At 41.1% G+C, this 18,742-nt stretch overlaps 1 protein-coding gene across 1 annotated transcript in view; it reads right to left on the reverse strand.

Moving 5' to 3' along the window:
* Positions 1-13,280: 13,280 nt before the first annotated feature.
* TNKS2 (tankyrase 2) overlaps positions 13,281-18,742 on the reverse strand; it is a 31,520-nt gene continuing 26,058 nt past the window's right edge. The window contains exons 26-27 of the mRNA XM_054071563.1: positions 17,410-17,566; positions 13,281-17,138 (exon numbers count right to left, since the gene is read on the reverse strand). Of these exons, the coding sequence (XP_053927538.1) occupies positions 17,076-17,138; positions 17,410-17,566 (220 nt within the window). The 3' untranslated portion in view covers positions 13,281-17,075. The remainder of the gene's footprint in view (positions 17,139-17,409; positions 17,567-18,742) is intronic.

Below are 18,742 nucleotides of genomic sequence, written 5' to 3' on the forward strand. Positions count from 1 at the left end.
GAACTTAATCTGAAAGCAACTCTGAGGTTTGGTGGACTAATAAGCTAAGGCACATGATGTGCCTTATGCTCACTGGAGGCACAGTGAGCCTTAAAAGTCACAATGCAGTTCTTTATGATGCCTCACGGTACCCACAGCCCTAGTTAGATGCCAAGATTCCTCCTGCAGCCCATGGGAAGTCCTCAGCAGCTATGAAAGGGATTTATACAATCCATCATGCCAAGAAACCATGCACAGCTAACAATCAGCTAAGCCTTGTCCTTCAGAGATAGTTACGTATGTAATTCCAGGACAGAAGGAGTTATCAAGCTTCGACTTCATACTCCTGGTTGTAAATCATCTCCTTTGGTTTGCCACCTAAGCCATATTAATTCCTTCTCATGACCCCTCAGCCCTGCTCTTCCCCTCCACCTCAAACAACCAGCTAGGGAGAGCTCCAAATAGGAAATGCAGAAAGGAAAAGGAAGAGCTGTCTGAAAATAATCCCCTTCCCAAAACCAGAGAAAGGGCTCTGCATTCCACCTGTTCCCCAGCAGTCATTCTCACAGTCACTGGAAAAGCATTCATTTTCAGGACTTATTAGAAAGAAAGATAAGTGAGTCACTATCAGCCTCTCTCTCCTCCACTGAGCCTCACTGAATATTATTTGTCCAAAACAGAACAGCCCTATGAGGGAAGGCGAGTTGGATACCAGCACCCCCAAATATCCATGCCTACCTGAGGCACTCTTTCAGGATGCCTTGCTAGACTTTACTCTACTATAAGCATGGGGGATCTTTAAAGAAGTCACTTTAAAGGAGGGATGGCACAAGAAGAGTATGTGTCCCACCACAGCAATGCTTATGTTGCTGCACACAGGTGGCTGCGTTCCCGCTCTGCCCCCATGCCCTGGCTGCTGCACCGGTCCGGTCGTGCCCAACACTGGGGGCGATAACGAAAATGCCACCAAATAAAACTAAGGCTCATTTTGGAGTTTTAGAAAGCACACATCCTTTATCAGGCCTGTGCAACACAAGGGAGTGATCCCCATCAATCAGGTGCATCAAGACAAGAACTGGGTACAGATATTTTTCCCACTTAACACGCACATGGATAAACTTTCCCAGAAATCTTATGCATATTCTATTACTTTCCAAGGTCCAAGTTTAATGTTATTATGCAACTTCACAGCAGACAAATCTCTTGCTAGTTCAGAGCTGGCTCCAGTTCTGATCTTGCCAGGGAAACACTGCGAACAGAGGGGAACACAGAAGAAGCCACTGCTCACACTACACACCAGGTGGTATCATCTCCTAAGAATGAACAGCGTCTGGAAATAAAATAAAACCCTGTGCCGCTCATAGAAGAGGGTGTAGGGAACAGTCACCTTAGAAAGCAATAGGTATATTTTCTTTTTAACCTGAAGAATCATTTGGGAAAGCAGCTGGGTTGGAAGAGGAAGCTAACACTATTTTTACAAGGGTAGCAATCGCTGCCTGACCAGCTCTCCTGCACCAGAAACACACACTGCTGTCAAAGCTCTCACAGTGCAGATGAGTAACCATTCAGCCACATTATAGGTGTTCTTGGGGCAGCGTTATTTACCTTGCAGGATTACAGAATTTTGCCTTTTTATAGAGGGAAATGGTAACTGTGTTGTGAAAAGTTTGTATTTCAAAGCTAAAAAGTGTTGGCTAGTTTATTGGCATAAAGTGTTATTCAGCCTCACAAGTAGTGCAGTGGCCTACAGATGTGATCCAAGTGAGCTAAATCAGCATTTCAACTATTTTAAATTGAACTTAACCCCAGACAAGAAAGCAAGCTTCTGACTGACAGCCCTTGCAACTTAGATGCTGAAATCTGGCAAGAAAACAAGTAGCGTTCACTTTCCTTAATGGAGGTTCACAGCATAATTGTTCAATCGGAGAATTTAGGACTGGTGAAATACTGCTCGGGGACAAATTCAGTGCTAGTTTTGAAATTCTTTTTTAAAGCTTAACTACCAAATGTTCAGAAGTGTTATGCAAGAAGAACTGCTTATTGCTAATCCTAAACATGGCGCCTTCAGACAACCTCTAAATGCACCCAACCTAAAAAATAACGTGCTTGAAGAAAGCCACATGAAAAGGGGAAAAGCCAACAATAGCACCAGAACAGAACTGTTTACGTAGCTCTCTAAGTGTATGTGTACCTTCACTGTCTGTCCTTTAGCCCTTCTTTTGCACTATTATTTCCAGTGTTCCAGGAGGAGTATTTGACCTGAACCCCTAGCGTGTAGTCCTCATGCCTGGTTGATATATGAAGTGCCACAGATTACACCTGAATACGGTCACAGTGCAGGTGAGGGGTGGTAGAACAGCCACCAGCACACCCTGCTCTGCGAACCAGCCCTCCTCGGCTGCCTCCTGACTGTCCCCAGGCACATTTAAGTGCTGGTGGTCCTACACAGCCTCAAGTGCTTGCCCATGACTCTTCCTATACAGTTTTAAGGATGGCTGTGAGGAGGCCACCAAGAAGGAAAAAGAATCTGCCCAGTGCCTTTCAAGAGGACGTAGACTGTCGCATACAGCTCTCATGGTGCCAAGGGATTTTCCTCTACAGTGAGCGTTTTGGGTAAGCCTGAGCAGCACTATGCAAAATCTTCATCATCAATGTACGTAACTTGCACAAGTTTTTCTTGAATGGAGCTTGAAAGCTCTCTTTCCTTCACCAGTGTCACACAAAGCCATAGAGCAGGCTGCTGGCCACACCGTTGCACAACATCTTCCAATAACACAAAGCTTTGCTTTACTTCCATGGCACTGGCACAGCAGCTTTGTGCAATGCTGTTAGAGCATGTATTTCACATCATCAGATGCAAAGATGGAACACCATAGCAACTGATCTGATTACTTACACCACCCTGCATTTAAAAATACTGAAGAAACCCATTGTTTTACCCGAGATGGAGAAGATGGTGTGTTTCACCACATTATTCCCTGACTCTCTGAAAGGGCACCACCAAGTAATAAAATGCAACAACCCAAGAGACTATAATAATTGCTTTTTTTATGGTTAATAACACCAATGCCTAGAGCTGAACAGCAACAAATTTTCAGTTTTCTTACCTTGGGTATTGCAGATTCCAAAGGCTGAAAAATTGTAGTTAGATCCTCAGATTTGTTTTTAATGGGGAAGACCATGGCTTTTTTTTCCCCCAATTCAACATTTTCCTCTTTACCATGGTTAAGCGACACCTAGCCACCAACTAAGACAACCAAATATAGGAAGGCTTTCTATCCAAGATCTTAAATCTTCAACAGAATCTATTCTTTTCCAGCCCTATGCCAGTTCTACCACAACATATACTTGTCACCCCTCCAGATTTAGTTCAGCCACCCAAATCTGCCCACACATCCACTGTGCAACCAGCCTTACCTCTGCTCTGCCACTGCAGCGATGGTGATCCGTCACCACTTCTCTAGTTCCTGGCTTGGATGGTTCCTGTCATCTCTTCCTTCCCTTCTGACCACCCAGCGTCCTCAGCAAGAGGAGCCAGCCTGCCTGGAACAAGCCCCAGGTGCCTCCCCTGCAGGCCTGATAAGCTCTCCTATCTCAGAGGCAGGTGGTGCTGGGCATAATTACCCAGAGGGACCCTTCCCCACACACAGCTGCAGGTCGGGGTATCACTATGCGAGTGCTGCCAGCTAAGTGTATCAGGATACTAACTGTATCAGTCTTGCAAGGAAAAGCATGAGCTACTTTAAAACAAAACGAATCAATTGACTTTTTAGCTTCTTGATTTTGAATTCGAGGAGCTCTAACCAGTTTTGGCTTACTGGGCACTGGCTGTGGTACACCCTTGGTGGATGAGTTACTGCAGCAGAGCACACAAGTACTCTCGCACAGACCTACGTTACTAATACTGACTCTGGAATTTACTTTCTCTGTCCTCCCTTCCTTTGTTATACGCTCAGGACCTGCAGGAATAGTGCCCAGCTTTGCCTCCGCTCCTCAGCCCGTTTCGGGACGTGTAGAGTTAGACACAGAGTGTGGGAAGGCAGCCGATGATGCTCCCAGTCATGGCCCTGGGGCGCTGCCAGCACGAGCAGCACTGCGGGGAGTAGTCTGGAGGTCAATTTAAAAAAAAAAAAAAAAAAAAAAGCCCCTTGAAATGGCCAAGCTGCAGAGAATTTCCCCCAGAAATGAAGCGGAGGACTGCTGGAGGAGGTTGCCAGGAGATGTGGTGTGGGGGCTGGTGGCACAAACATCCCTGGCACAGCTGCCACCCTTGAGGTGGCTGTGCCCAGGATGACTCTGGGGTTGAAGACCTCAAAATTTCAGAGGTTCAGTCTTTTGTCCCGGTGTAGAGAGATCCAAATTTTAAAATGTGAAATTGTATGTAATATCTATTTTGGCACACATTGTTAATTTTATAAAAAATACCTTAAAGCATTTTATTCTGCAAATTATATCCTGAGCCCCTATTTAGTCTCACTAGTGGATTTAGCGGATTTTCTTTCACGAGTAAGCAAAAGTCTCAGGTCCCAAAAATGTCTATAGGGTTTGAATTTGCAGCTGAAAAAGAGCAAAAATTATTATGGTAATTTACATTTTTTTTCAGACTGCACTTGTAACTAGAAACCACATGAGATGTATCATCCTCAGAAGCAGCTTCATGAAACACAGGAGGAAACCTAGTGGCCCACTTTTTAAAGCTGTGTTTTTTTCAATTAAAAAAAGTACTGTGAGCTTCCCAAAGTCACCATCCTTAGCAGCAGCATGATTTACACTAGCAGGGATAAATATAGCCTCAAACCGATGTGTTTCCTTCTTTTTTTATTTTTATGAGCAAAACCTTTCAAAATTATGAATAAATTTATCACCAGTACTCTTTTGATGGGAAAAGTTTAACAAGATAGGCACACAAGAGAGTACTATTTCATGTTAGTTGAGACCAGATGTTGAGGATTTAGAACTGATCTTTTGTCTCTGCTCAAAGACAAGTGGTATAAAATTTATATGCATGCTTCTGCCCTGACAGCAAAGGGCTTTGGCACGACTCTCGCTGGGAGCTAACGGCTCTTGGGGATGCTGTTCTCTGAAGTCCCTTGCCATGAAGTAGCCTCTTGCAATTCATCTTCTGCTACAAGCAGCTCCAAGACTACAGTCTCTCTCTTTTTGTTTTTGGTTGGGATTTTTTGTGGTTGTTTTGGGTTTTTTTTTAAGTTCTTTTACCCCCAGCTGAAGCTGCCTGTGTTCTCCTTGGAGCTAAGAGGGTTTTCTTCCCTCACTCTGCTTTCTTGCAGACGCCAGGGCAAGCTGGAAGCCCTGTTGAAAGCAGGGCCTGATGTCATCCCACCCAGAGCAGGGCACACGAACGTCCTCCAGCACCTGGCTCCACCACACACATACACATCGATCGCATCTTAATAGCTTCTGGGGGCTTTTTAGGGCTTTATTAGCCCACGGTAAATAGTGGCAGTAACGTGTCAGTTTGCTTCAGTGGGCCTCTCTGAGCCAGGAACTTTATGGTGCTATAGTCCTGTACGAAAACAGGACCCGGAAAGAAAAATGTAGTTTGGCTTAGTAAGTTATTATAGCCCTAAGGGAGATAAAGGCTCCTATTTTCATTTCTGGGGGACAAGGCAGCCCAGGGGCCGGGGCCAGCTGTGTGCAGGGGGCACCTGTGGGGACAGTACATCACTGGGCCACCAAAAAGCTCTGGTTGACCATTTCTGCTGGCAGCAGGATGGTGGGAAAGTCTGGATTGCCTCGCCAGTGCCAGCTGCCTTCTTCCTTTTACCATGCCCGTGTGGCAAACATGGCTTAGGAACAAAATAACATAAAAAAATAGGATTACACATACAATGTCACCAGAATATCATCTGTCACAGCTCAGTCTGCTTTTTATGTGGGACCCATCTGCCGCAGCTGTGCAAATGTTTCATTGCCTTCTTCACACTCTTTGCTGCCCAAAGAAATTAGACTCTAACGATCATATACGTTTCTGCCTCTGTAGTGCCTCTGACCAAAACTCGACGGTGTGATGTGACTCTCAGAGATGCAGAGATCTCAGAGATCCTTTCAAGTTATTTGAACCAAGATGTCAGAGCAGAGCAGACCTGTTGTTGGAAATTTGGAGCTAACTCCTGGATGAAGTTAATGAAAGTATTTCCATCATGTACGGCTTGCAGCCAAAGTAATTGGCTGTGCAGAGAAGGTATTACCTGACCTTTAATCAGAGTGGAAGTAAGTGTAAAAAATTCAGAAGATAAGGCTGGAAAAGTTATATTTTCCTTAAGAATGATTTATTTTTTACTATTACATAGTCTAGGTGGGGACTACATGTACTCTTTGTAAATTTGGAATGGTGATTTGTTGGATACCCTCTCTTTCTACGCACCTTGGGAAGCCCATTCGCTGCATGCTTGTGCACTTAACCTGCTTACCTTGCACTGGCACCCCCGGGCTGGAGAACATTGCTTATGCCATCAACTTCTGTCAGCAGACGCTGGCCTTGCAGCAGGAAGAGACAGCCTTTTCCTTCTCCTTTTTTTGCTGTTGCCCTGTATTTTTATGTCAGTGCAAGTGTTTACGCAGCCACATTGCAAACGAGATCGGGGAACCAGGCTGGATTGAAGCACTGTGGGACAGGGGGGTTTAGCTGAGTCAGTTCCCCCAGGGGGTTGTATCAGCATGAGGGAAGGGATGGCCCAAGAGCTGAAGTGAGTGTCCAAAGGCAGGTGAGGTTGGCTCTTTCAGTGACAGGACCACGGAAAACTCATTTGAAATGGCTCTAAGTCTACAACATAAGATGTTTCTTGCAACTGAAAGCAATTGGGGTCCACAAACATCCATTTATTTATGTTTCCCTACTTCCGGTCTGAAGAAGGAGTGATTTCAAACTATCTAACAGCAGTGCTTCACTTAATTTTCATGTACAGCAAATCTCACAGAATTAAGATGAATCAGTGTAACAACCGAACTCCCCACACACATTTGCCGGAGCATCTGGGGGTGCCTGGCTGTCCCAGCAGCAGGATGGAAAGGCCATGGATCTCTGGCTGTAAAGATCATAAAACCCTTGAAATCTATGCAGTTACACAGAATTAACTGCCGTTCTGTTCACCTTCTATCTGTAAATGCTCTCAGTTATATTTTCTGGCCTTGGGCTGGCTGCTTGGTGTCGTTTCCAAGCCCCACAGGCGGCTCACAGCCTGCGCAGCTGAAACCAGCATTCCAGCATTCTCACTCACACTGCTTACTTCTATCTGGAAAACAAAGCTGGAGGGCAGAAAAAATAACTGTGGGATTGATCACTCAGAGAAGTTTTTCAACCGAATATACTTTCTTTTTCTGTGATGACAAAAACCATAGCCTTGCTGACATGAGCAAGTAACTTCCCTGCTAGTATCTTGATCGGCCGCTGAATTCAAGACAGTGCTTGGCCATACATTTCATGGGTCTATAATGGTGCACCTAAGCAGCATTTTGCATCCTCCGCTATCACTCCTACCCACACCTCAAGGCTAAAAGCCACCCTAGGGACTTGAAGGGATGATGGGCACTCTTGGTGGCTTGTGCTTCTGTACAGCATCTTCCAGCACTGGCCATGCTCTCAGCCCACCAGTTTGCACCTTCTTTGCCATCCCCTGGGGCCCCACGAGCCCCATCCCCTCTCCCAGTCCTGCTGTCAGCCTTGTTCTGGAGCTGACTAGAGCTCAACGGCACCAGCGCAGCCCCTGCCGCCCCCAGGCTCTGTCCTGTGCCTCCACCAGGCACGCACCAGGCCACTGGGCAACTGCACAAGGCATTCAGCACAGACACAGCACACTCCAGCCATCTCCAGTGTGGTGCCAAGCACAGACCATATTTTAGCAACACCACGTGACAAGCAGTGAAAAAAAAAAACCCCGAACAAACCACCCCCAAAAAATCCTGCAGTCTGTCTTGTATGGGGAGGGTCTGAAAAGAAAGGAACTGGCATTTAACGCTTGTTTTTAGGGTTTTCAGTTAAGTTTTCATTGATGAAATTAAGCTTTCCAAGACCTCCAATAATCACTTGAGGCCGCAGAAAGGTAGTTTGGGTCAGATCTTTAACTTCTAGGGACAACCTTTGTGGGCCTTCATAAAAATGAATTAGTGATTCAACTGTGTATGCGTGCGCACATAAGCTTGTTCCTAGCAAAGATCATCCTTCCCTGAGTGAAAGAGCGTATTCCAACTGCTACTGCTCTTGATTTGCATTAAGATTTTAATTGGAAGAAGTCAGAACAACAAGTATGATTTCAGCCAGGTCTGTTAAATTGATAGAGCTGTGTCACTGCCAATAGTGACTGAAAAATGGTTGACTATAAAGGGAGAACGCTCCCCACAAAAATCTTTTAAAATGAGCCATGAACACAATACTCCTGTGGTAAGTCAGGGCAATATGCAAATGGCTGCATGTCCCAGAAACCCTAATTCTATCAAGAATGCAGAAGATGTTAATTTGATCATCTTTCACAGCTCATAAATCTATCTGTAGCAAAGCCAAGTTGCCAGATGTCATCCAGTAGCTCTCCTTTGAGGCTGGCGGTCTCAGCATAGACGCCTGATCATGCCTCAGTAAAGCCCAATAAAGAGATTGTTTGTGTGGCCTGAGAGCAGCTTCTCACGTTTTGCTACAATAGAGGAAAACAGTGGGAAATGTGAATGAATGATTGACAGAACTGGTGGTCTCACTCCTGCTGCTTTCCACATACAGAGCTATAGATCTCACATGTGTTTTACATCATTAGTATGCAGATTAATAGGTCTTGTTCTTAAAAATTAGTGGTTTATATTCCTCAACTTAATTTGTTAATTCTAAATTACAAATACAAGCTGGACATAATTCCTTTTCTCTCAGGCAGATATCCCTTACTTACCTGAAACTACTTAAAATGGCAAACAACTTTTATTATGATGTGATCTTACTCTTTAGTATCAACCCAAATAAACCTAATTTGCTTTTACACAGTGTATAGTGAAGAGCCACAACCAATAGTTTTGTGTGAAGTTACCTGGATCAACCTTACCTTTATCTAAACTGAAATGCCTTTCAGCTTCCCAGTGGATGTTGTGACTACCACAGAACTCCGGACTGAGTCGCCTTATTACAGAGCTGGGCTAAAGAAAGAAACCAAGCAAAATTGCTATTTAATTAGGATGTGTATGTTCCTGTCACATGCCATCCACAACATCACTCAAACATTTTAGGTCATGAAGCTCCAGCCACACAGAACAGACTTCTAGTGCTTCTTCAGGTCAGGCAGAGCCTGTGGGAGGGCAGACTGAACCACAAACCTGAGGTCCATAAGGCCTGCAAGTCCCTGAAGTCAGTAACAAGGGAGAAGGTGCAAAAGGCCACCAATGAGTGCTGGTCTGTCACTGTTAGCTTAGTGGCCTTTGACTGTGGGGGCTCTGGAGCCACCCATAACAATGACAATGGAAATGGCAATAGGGACCCTTCAGCATCGCTCAGGGAAGAGAAGTAGTTATCTGGCTGCCCCAATCTTCTTCAACTACCTGCAAGCCCCTCTTGATGTGAACAAGCAAAAACTCAGTTCAGGACATTAATTTTAGAGACAAACTGTGTGTACAGCCTTTTCCCTACAGTGTGATAAACCAAAGCCTATTCTGATCTCAGTGTAAGGGAGAACCAGTAATCATGAAGTGAGGATTTTTTAGGTAGCCCCAGTTAAATAACCAAAGCATTCTCACCAGGTCAAAACAGACAAAATGCTATGGGAAAAAAGAGAACTTAGAATAAAGTGAACTTTGAAACTAAAGGGCATACACTTCATGAATTTGCTTGTGAAATCCTGGGTACGTTTTACCTCCAGAATTGGATACAACAGGAAAGAATGGATTGTGTCTGAGTTTGAGAAGTCAACTATTCCAGTTAGTAACCTTATAATTCCTGTATTACTAAATTAGGGTATGTCTAAATATAGTTCTGATTAATTTTTCTGAAAATGGAATTCAGAGGCAAATACATGCAATTTCGTTGTGTTTAAAGATATGAGAAAATTAATCATGCTAAAACTAGTAGGTCAGCGAGTCCAAACCCACTATTTTAACAGTACTTCAAGTAAATTAAAGACGTTGAACCACATACTCCTGCAAATCTGTACTGTAAAATCAGTCCAGGGAAGGAGACATTGGTTTTTAAAGCTTGTTTGTTTTTTAAGGAAAATACATTATTTATTGATATCGCAATAAAACAACTAATACATAACAATGCACCCTAATACACAATTAATATTTAAGCTATTAATTGTACAACACTGCATCATCACTCTCTTTTTCAAAAAAACAACCAAACCAACCAAAAACACAACCAAAACTTAATATAGGAAATATTTAACTCAGATATTTTGTTAAATTCCTTTACTGAAAGGCTGGCATTTTCTGGGAATGGGGAGGGAACTCTCAGAACACAGCAAACAGGCATTCCTAAATCCATAACTGTTTAAAGACCATTTTGTACGAGTCCCTGGCCGTTAAGAGTTGCCACATTTACAGGGTTCTCAGACCTCTTGCAAATTATTGTCATGATTTCAGTATTTCTGCTGGATCACTTGCCTACAGCAGACGTGATATTTGTATGTATAAACCAATCCAAAACTCCCTGAATAAATCCATTTATAGTAAATATGAACTATTCCTTTTAATTGGTACAGGTCTGAAATGACTATTACTCCTTTCTTGCATTCCACCAGCATCAGTTCTTTTCATTAGGTGTTTCTGATATTATAATTGATTAAGCGCTCTTTCAATAGCAGGTGGCATTTCACAAAAAGTCCTTTGGCATATGGTCAAATACAGAGTTATATAAACAGAGCTGGTTTCCATAGTTTTGTTCCAATCCTATCCATAATGAGTTATTCCCACCAGAATTCCCTCATGGGACTAGTTTGCTCTGTGCTGCTATTGAGGATCACTTGAAATGTGCAAGCACCAGCTCATCATTCTGCCACTCCATCTCATTTTACGTCAGGTTAAACAAACACTCCGAGGCTTTTAAAGACATTTAAAACACATGGCATATATAAATAGGACATTAGATAGAAGGTTCACTTCAAAGGTTTTCACTTCAGAAATTCAGCGATCTGACTTACTCTTCACCATGGTTAAGAGCAGCGCATTTCTCTGTTTTTACCTCCTTATCAAGGCACTCAGCACCTTTCATTATAATTTAGTGTAGACTACTGCAGATCTTCTGTTACACCACTGACCAGATTTTCTCTGTTATCCCACCGCACTCAGAGATGCTCAATCAAACCCTGTTCCCACCCTCTCTGCGCCCAATTTTAACCCTGTTTCTTTCTTCGAGGTCTACTTGTTCTGTACCTTTAGAAATCCATCTTACCATTAAGGCACTAACCTGTTCTCTGTTCATAGAGCTCGAGTCTCAATAGAAGAAATTTTTCTTCTCTTAAAACTTTGTTTTTGCAGCTTCTAGTGCATTTCCACAATATGAAGCTTTTGAATAACACCTTTAGCATGAGTCTCTTTAATTTGAAGTCAGATTTATTTATTTGTCTGCTTACTGGTTTTAGAATTTTTGCATTAAATAACACCAATACTACGTGCTTCAGAGGCCTCATGCTATTAACCATGCTATCCGTGAAACTGCCCTTGTTTACAGGTTTTTTTATCATTTATACATCTTTGGGTTTTAATCACCTCCTGCTAAGTTCTCCTAGTTCTTTCCCTATGTCCCGAGTTAGACTTTGCTTTATGAAAACAGGTGCCCTAATGAATATTTACTACCCAAAATTAAATCCTTTAATATCAACCAAAATTAAATCCTTTAATATCAACCAAGATCTAATTTACTCTATTACATGCTTGCAATGCTTCAGTAAAATACTTCCAAAAATGGAACCACTGTATCAGGCACTGGTCACCATATACAGATTTATTTATTGAGAAGTGAGACTTTTGGACTGTTTGGTAGTTAATTCTGTCATTAATTAAAACAACACTTCAGTTACCTGCTGTCAGCTTCCACTTCTTCAAAAATTAAGCACTATTAGACAGCTACCCTCATCAGTTGGTTTGTATTATATACACGAACTAATGTACTGTTACTCATTTTTGCAACAAAATTTTCTTCCTTTGTTCATGTCACGTCAGTTCTACTTACCTGTCAATCCTATCTACTTGCTTGATGTATTTACCCACCTCTTTAGCAGGCTAAAAAGGAGTTCTACTTCTATACTCGTCTATTGATTTATGATGCCCACTGTCTCACAAAAATTGAACAAACTTCTTGTGGTAAAATAAGCTTCAAAACACATAGCAGAAAAACCCACCTTTTTGAAGAGCAGCTAGACAACATAAAACCATATACTGCTAGCCCAGAAACAGGTGACTACTTTCAAGTCCATTTCTCAGGCTAGTTCTATTAGCTTCATTCAATATTAATCCTTTCCCACACAAGCCAACCTAGATCTGCAAACAGTATTATCCCAACTAAGTCTCATTCTTAGGCACTAGTACATTTTCTTTTGCTCCTTAAGCAATTTACATCTATTTTAAATATTAAGGTTTGCAAATACTACTATTATGATCTTTTCAAAACTCTGAATGGCCCTAACTTGAAAACGCTGCCAGTAAACGTCACCCTCGCTGTGCCACTGCACACGTGTTCTGCAGTGGCACCATGAACACAGCAATTGCACCATGTAAGAAAACATCCCAGTCCCCTTCACTGCCACGTATTAAGATCCCAGCTGAAACATACTTGAGTCATGGCTGAATAGATTTAGCAGTTTTATCAAGATCACAGATGGAGAAATGGATCCGACTTCCACTTCCTTCTTTGAATTTTCCAGGTGCATTAAAATCGCCACCTGCCAAGGTACATCCTACCACTGGACAGGATCCAGACAGATAATTTAACATGACATACTGCAATTTACTGGGATTGATCTACTGTTTTTTCTGCTTGTCACTGATAATTAATGCTTCAAAACCAATGTTCTTAAAAACTATCATAGAGGACATTTGCCATCAGTTTTTGAATCCAATTTCTTTCACTTTCATGCAGTATTTCCCAAGTCTAGTGTCAAGTGTTTTGAACTGGCTGCAGCTTTCCCCTCCTCAACATGTACTCAAGAGGGGCTATTTTGAAATCCCTGTAATGTTTACCTGTCAACACTCATTTGCTATTTTAACTTAAAATAGGCAGAAATTATTCCCAGCGTAAGTGGGAAAAGTTTATGTGCCATGATTACCTTGGCCATTCCTAATAATTATATTAGTTATTCCTACCATAACTTTTCAGGGCTTGGTAGAACTTACATTTCTTAACAGGTCATTATTAGTTCTTTTATCTCTCCCTTCCTGTCTTGTCTTCTGTCAGTTACCAACCTTACCCCTACTCAGGGTAGAACATATTAACTTCAAACCAGTTATCTACATGCTTTTTCTTTTTGTCTTACCTTCTGTTACGCCTGCCTGAAGCTTTTTCTGATCTAGTGAGCCACAGGCAGAGGGAAGAAAACCCTTGATACTCTGAGAAGTACCTATTCTTATGCTCACTGGAGAGGGGCAAAGAGAGGCACACCTCTCCCTCCAGACCCTCAACTATAGCACCTCCCTCACAGACACCATCTCCACCTGCTGCAGCTTCAGTGGTGCAGGAAAAGCACAGCTCCAAGAACCACAGAGGGGCAGACTTCAGGCAGTCTGGTTTTCCAGTTCACTGAGGGCGAGAAAGCAGTCTTTGCTGCACTGTTGCATTAGGTGAGTACAAACCAAGCCTTTATACTTTTTTTTACTAGACAGCAGAAGCCAAGACACTCCCAGGATTCTATTGTTTCCACAGCAAAAAACTATTTTATTACATTAAGTTCAGGAGATGGAGGGAAACATCTCTTAGGCTGCAGCACTCTCACTGACAAAGGTGTCTGCTGGACAAGTCACTATTTCCCAGCTTCCTGGCAAAAGAAGTGAGTATGAGAGTGTGTGTGTGAGTGAGTGGGTACTTGTACACACGTGTACACACAGCATGCTGTTCAATGAGCTCGTTCAGGGTAGAAAAGATAGCAGCAACTCCTTTTATACACACTTACTTCCATTCAAAATTAGTGCCAATGTACATGGTACAGATAAACTTCTCAGTTATACATGACAGAACAGTCTGGCTAAATTATTTATTAATTTCTAAGAACTAAGGTCTAAGTTATGAGTAAAGGTTTAAAGAAAAAAACCCTAAAATTTTCTATTTGCTTAGCGGCAGCAGTTCTTTTTATACTAATTACTTAATTCTAATCTTTTACAACCTCAATAAGTGGAATTTTCAGAAGCAATTTTACCAGAAGTAGTGTTCCCAAGATACTTTTAAAGATTTTAATCACCTTCAATCTTAGCAAACATTTGCTTTCCTGCCCTCTAGTGCTCATTTCTATTAAAAACATCTATACAAATCTGGTTTGGAAACCTCCTACCATGTAAGTGGTCCTACTGAAATAAAATTATTTCTTAATGTGATACTGCATGTAACCTAAGCAGTACTTTTGTTGTTGCTCATGTATGTATCATACTGTTACCTATGCAGTTACCTGAAAGGTAAGACTCTCGAGGTTACTTCTCATTTTAGAAAACCAAGGAGGGCTGTTTCCTTTTCATGCTTTGGACCATATAATGGAGTTTCAAATGCATAAACTGAAGCTTACTTCAAGATTTATTATTAAAACACTTTCACTGGTAGCTAAAGCTGTTAGCTATAAACCAAACTACAAGTTTCCACGGTATTTACAGTTTTTCACCCACATTAAAAGCTCTTCTATTTAATGCAATTAATTTCCCCTCCACCGACGTAGTTTGATATAGTATTGTGCATGCTTACACTTGAAACAGGGGGCCGACATACTATGTCTGTAATTACTCCCATGCTACCAGAAAACCAGTGATTTATATTTATTTAGTGTTAAATGGATATGGAATGTTATACAGTGCATGTAAAGACACTTCAAGATGAGTAAAGCAGAACCAATTGCACAAGAGATTAAATGTTCACCTCAATAGTCAGTATTATGAAACCATTACAGCTTCCACCTTCAGAGTGCAAGGTATGTCATGCAAAAAAACAGCTCAAAAAATCCCCAAACGGACAAATCCAACATTGTGGTACCACTTAAAATGCTATCATACCACAATATTTAACAAGACATTAAGTGATCATTCATAGAGAATGAAGCATTTTAGCAATAACAAAAGAGTTTTAAACATATTTAACGATTTTGCATGAACACCAATTCCAGCATTACTATACCTACGGAACAGGCAACATGCTGGGAGAAAAGTACCTAAAAATCAAAGCCTTTTTATTCATTGCCAATATTACTTTCTGCAAGAGTTATGCAATCTTATTCAGATTCCCCACGTAACTGGGTAAGGTTCAATACATTTTTTACATAGAGCATAATCACATAACCACCACTTTAGCAAGACAATTATCTTGATCAGTTACTACATTTAAAACCATGGCATGATAACATGCCCTGCAAACAAATTGTCTTCTGGGACCGTGTCCTGTATGTGGAAATATAAAACAACTAAAACATATGCCTAGCCACTCTAACCCCAAATGAACTATAATTTGTATATACATATTTTTGAAATATGTAGGTAAAAGATGCAGATGGAAGAGAAGCAGAATACACAAGAGAGCTACAACAGGGCTGACTGAACCGACTAGTGCACTCAGCAACCCCAAATGAGACTTGAACAGGGGGTTGTACCTCTTGTACTCTTCCTCCACACAAGCAGCCTTGATTATCAGGGCTACTAAAGGCAGCTGCTGTTGTAGAAGAGCTGCTCACCCCACCTACCCAGTCCTTGCCCAGCCAGCCGAGCACGGGGAGCAGAACCTTGCACTTCGACCAGTTCCACTCAGCTAAGAACACTGCAGATAAATACATTTCTACGCACCTGCTTCAATTACAGCTTGAATATTAACATGGAAGAAACACAGGAGATGACAGGATGGTTTTCAACATTTCCACCTCGCAATAATCACAATCTGAGGGCATCAACAGGTAGCTTAATTTACCAAAAGAAACATACAGAAAAGGCCAAGTTAATTGCCCTCATATTAGGAATAAACTACTTAACTTCCTTGCTTAAATTTAAGCAAGAGGAACTCAAGAAAGACCTCCTTGAGGTTAATTTTCCAACTACATTTTGAGAAAATAATTTACTAAAACTGTAACTTGCAAGGTCTACTAGCCTTGAAGTGAAGATACAGGTTAGCTATACCTATAGTTAAATAAAAAAATTCAGAAGACATTTTACAGAAATAAAATATGCAACTCTAGGAAGTAGGGTGGAAAACCACTTCAGCATTCAGGTGGAACATTCTTTTTCCATAGCCCATCACTCAGGAATGTATATTTCATAAATAAAAATACAGAACAAAAATTTGCATATTCAATCTAAAGTTGGATATTTCTAAACCTCTTCAGATAAAATCTGCTTTCTCCCTTACAAATAAGTAATAAACCCTGAAAAAAAAATTGGCTTTTAGAATCTATCATGCATGAGAAAACACAGATGAATGAAGCAACATCTGGAAAAAACATTTTGTAAAAGGTTGCAGTTCTAAGACACTTATATTACAAAGCAATGTAAATAAATACCAGGCTAATACAAAAGCTCTTATTTACAGTTTTACAAATGAAAACATTTTCAGTGTAAATGCAGTGTTTTAAAGAACACAGTATTAGTAAAATGAGTTCCTGTATAGAGCATTAAATTTTCTGCTAAATTTCAATGCAGTATTGTATAAAACCATTGTTTCAAGTTAATTTTTGTTTATATTTTAGTACAGCCAAACCCCAGTTTGTGCCTGGAATGGTATCTGTTAAAGTGCTGAAAAAGAGGACATTTCTGAAATTTTAGAAAAACATACTGTACATTATTAAAGCTTTATCAAGTCAAAACTGGTATATTTTGTTCACATTTGCTACCACACCACCTGTGGATAAAGGTTTTCAACAACTCATTGTAATTAACAGGATGGCAGCCACTAGTATCTTCACATCCAAAGTCTGATGGTTTCCCAGAAGTAATTTGTCTTAAGCTTCAGTGGTGACTTCAGGTTTCATAATCTGATAAGTAATCAAGTATTCTGGATAAGCCTGAAAGAGTGACATGCACAGTCTTTATTAGCATTTCATTATCTGGATAAATTCAGAATATTTGCTAGAGAGGAAAGCACTAATGCCAAAGAAAAAATGCAAAATGACAATGGTAAAATGACTGGAGCATTCAGGCATCAACCTTCTCACCTGCAACCACAGCTGGAGTCTGTTTCAAGACAAAAGCACTTCAGAAGTAAGTAAAACCTCAACACCTTTCATGCCTTTAAAAAAAAAAAAGTCTGAAAACCCAAACCAAAAAGCTATTTACCTGCTCCCCTCTGTAAATGACATATTCAGCCAATGCTAATCCATTTACGCTGGGTCGCCCAGTAACTGAGTGATGTCCTGGGGGAGAATGAGCCATTTTCATTGCACTAAACTGCAGGAAGGACTTGCCCAGTGTTACACGACAAAACAGCAATTGCCTGTATTAAAAGGGAAAAAGGACCATGAATACAAAACATTTGTGAAGATTCAAAAAGACTAATCTTTGTTATTTGAAACTTCTAATTGAGGAGAACAGTGGAACTTCGAAGTACTTCCACTACACTTTGCAGTTCACAGAATTCTGAAGTTCTGTTTTGAAGGAAAAAAGTTTTTGTTCTCTTTAGAAAAGCTCTTTAGCCTGAGGAAAGGTTTGGTACTAACATCAAGAAATGTTTATCTCAATTGCTGGAAACAGCTTGCTTAACAATGCACTCAAAGGTTGTCACTACCTTTTCCTGTTTTATTTGTTTTGTTTTTTAAAAACACACTTTCCAAGGGTGCCTCCTCCCTCATACTAAATATGTAATTCACTTGTGTTCCAACACTAGGTTTGTATCATCAGACAAATCACCATCAAGGCCAAGTGCAAGCTCTAAGTCAACACAAAATATGTCACAGTAGCATTTGTCAGGCAGCACAAGGGTACTTATTTCTTTACATACGTATTACTGCAATGGCAATAGAATCTCAGCATATTTGTAGACCAATGTTATGTACCATTTTGCTCAGACAAAACTTCTGCTCTTCTAACTATTCACCCAAGACAAATTAAAAAAACCTCTTAATTAAAACTTTAGAAAGATGACAGGACTCTGTCATCCTCTGCAACACTAGAAGATTATTCTCTTTATTTGAGAGTGCCAGAGAAGTTAGCAACATGAGAAGGGGCAGAGGCTCAATGAAGGAAATTAGAAGAATGACCTTATCCCTGATATACCAATGCAAAACACTGTGCACTCAAACACACAAATAATCTGTCTGAAATGATGGCCACTACCACAATTAACAACTCCATGACGTAAGAGTAACTTTATTCTGAACTGATAGTGTCAGTAAAAGATATAAATCCAATTTTCTGCAGTACACCTGTTACGAGCTCAGTTAGCATCAGAGCCCACAAATCCAATTGTATATTTCAGTGTGTGAAGTAGCAGTGAGGTGGGGGCTGACTGTTACAAACTACATCCTCCTAAAAGAAATACGGCATTTAAATATCACCGATTTTCTCCTTTCTCTGTAACAGGCAATGGAGTAAACTCTCATATTGTTGCATCTTTCACAAAAGCATCTAGCAGATCCTCCTCACTCTCTGGCTACCCAAGCTAGCGAAGGGC

This window comes from Cuculus canorus, chromosome 7, assembly GCF_017976375.1.
Source record: "Cuculus canorus isolate bCucCan1 chromosome 7, bCucCan1.pri, whole genome shotgun sequence".
Taxonomy (NCBI): Eukaryota; Metazoa; Chordata; class Aves; order Cuculiformes; family Cuculidae; genus Cuculus; species Cuculus canorus.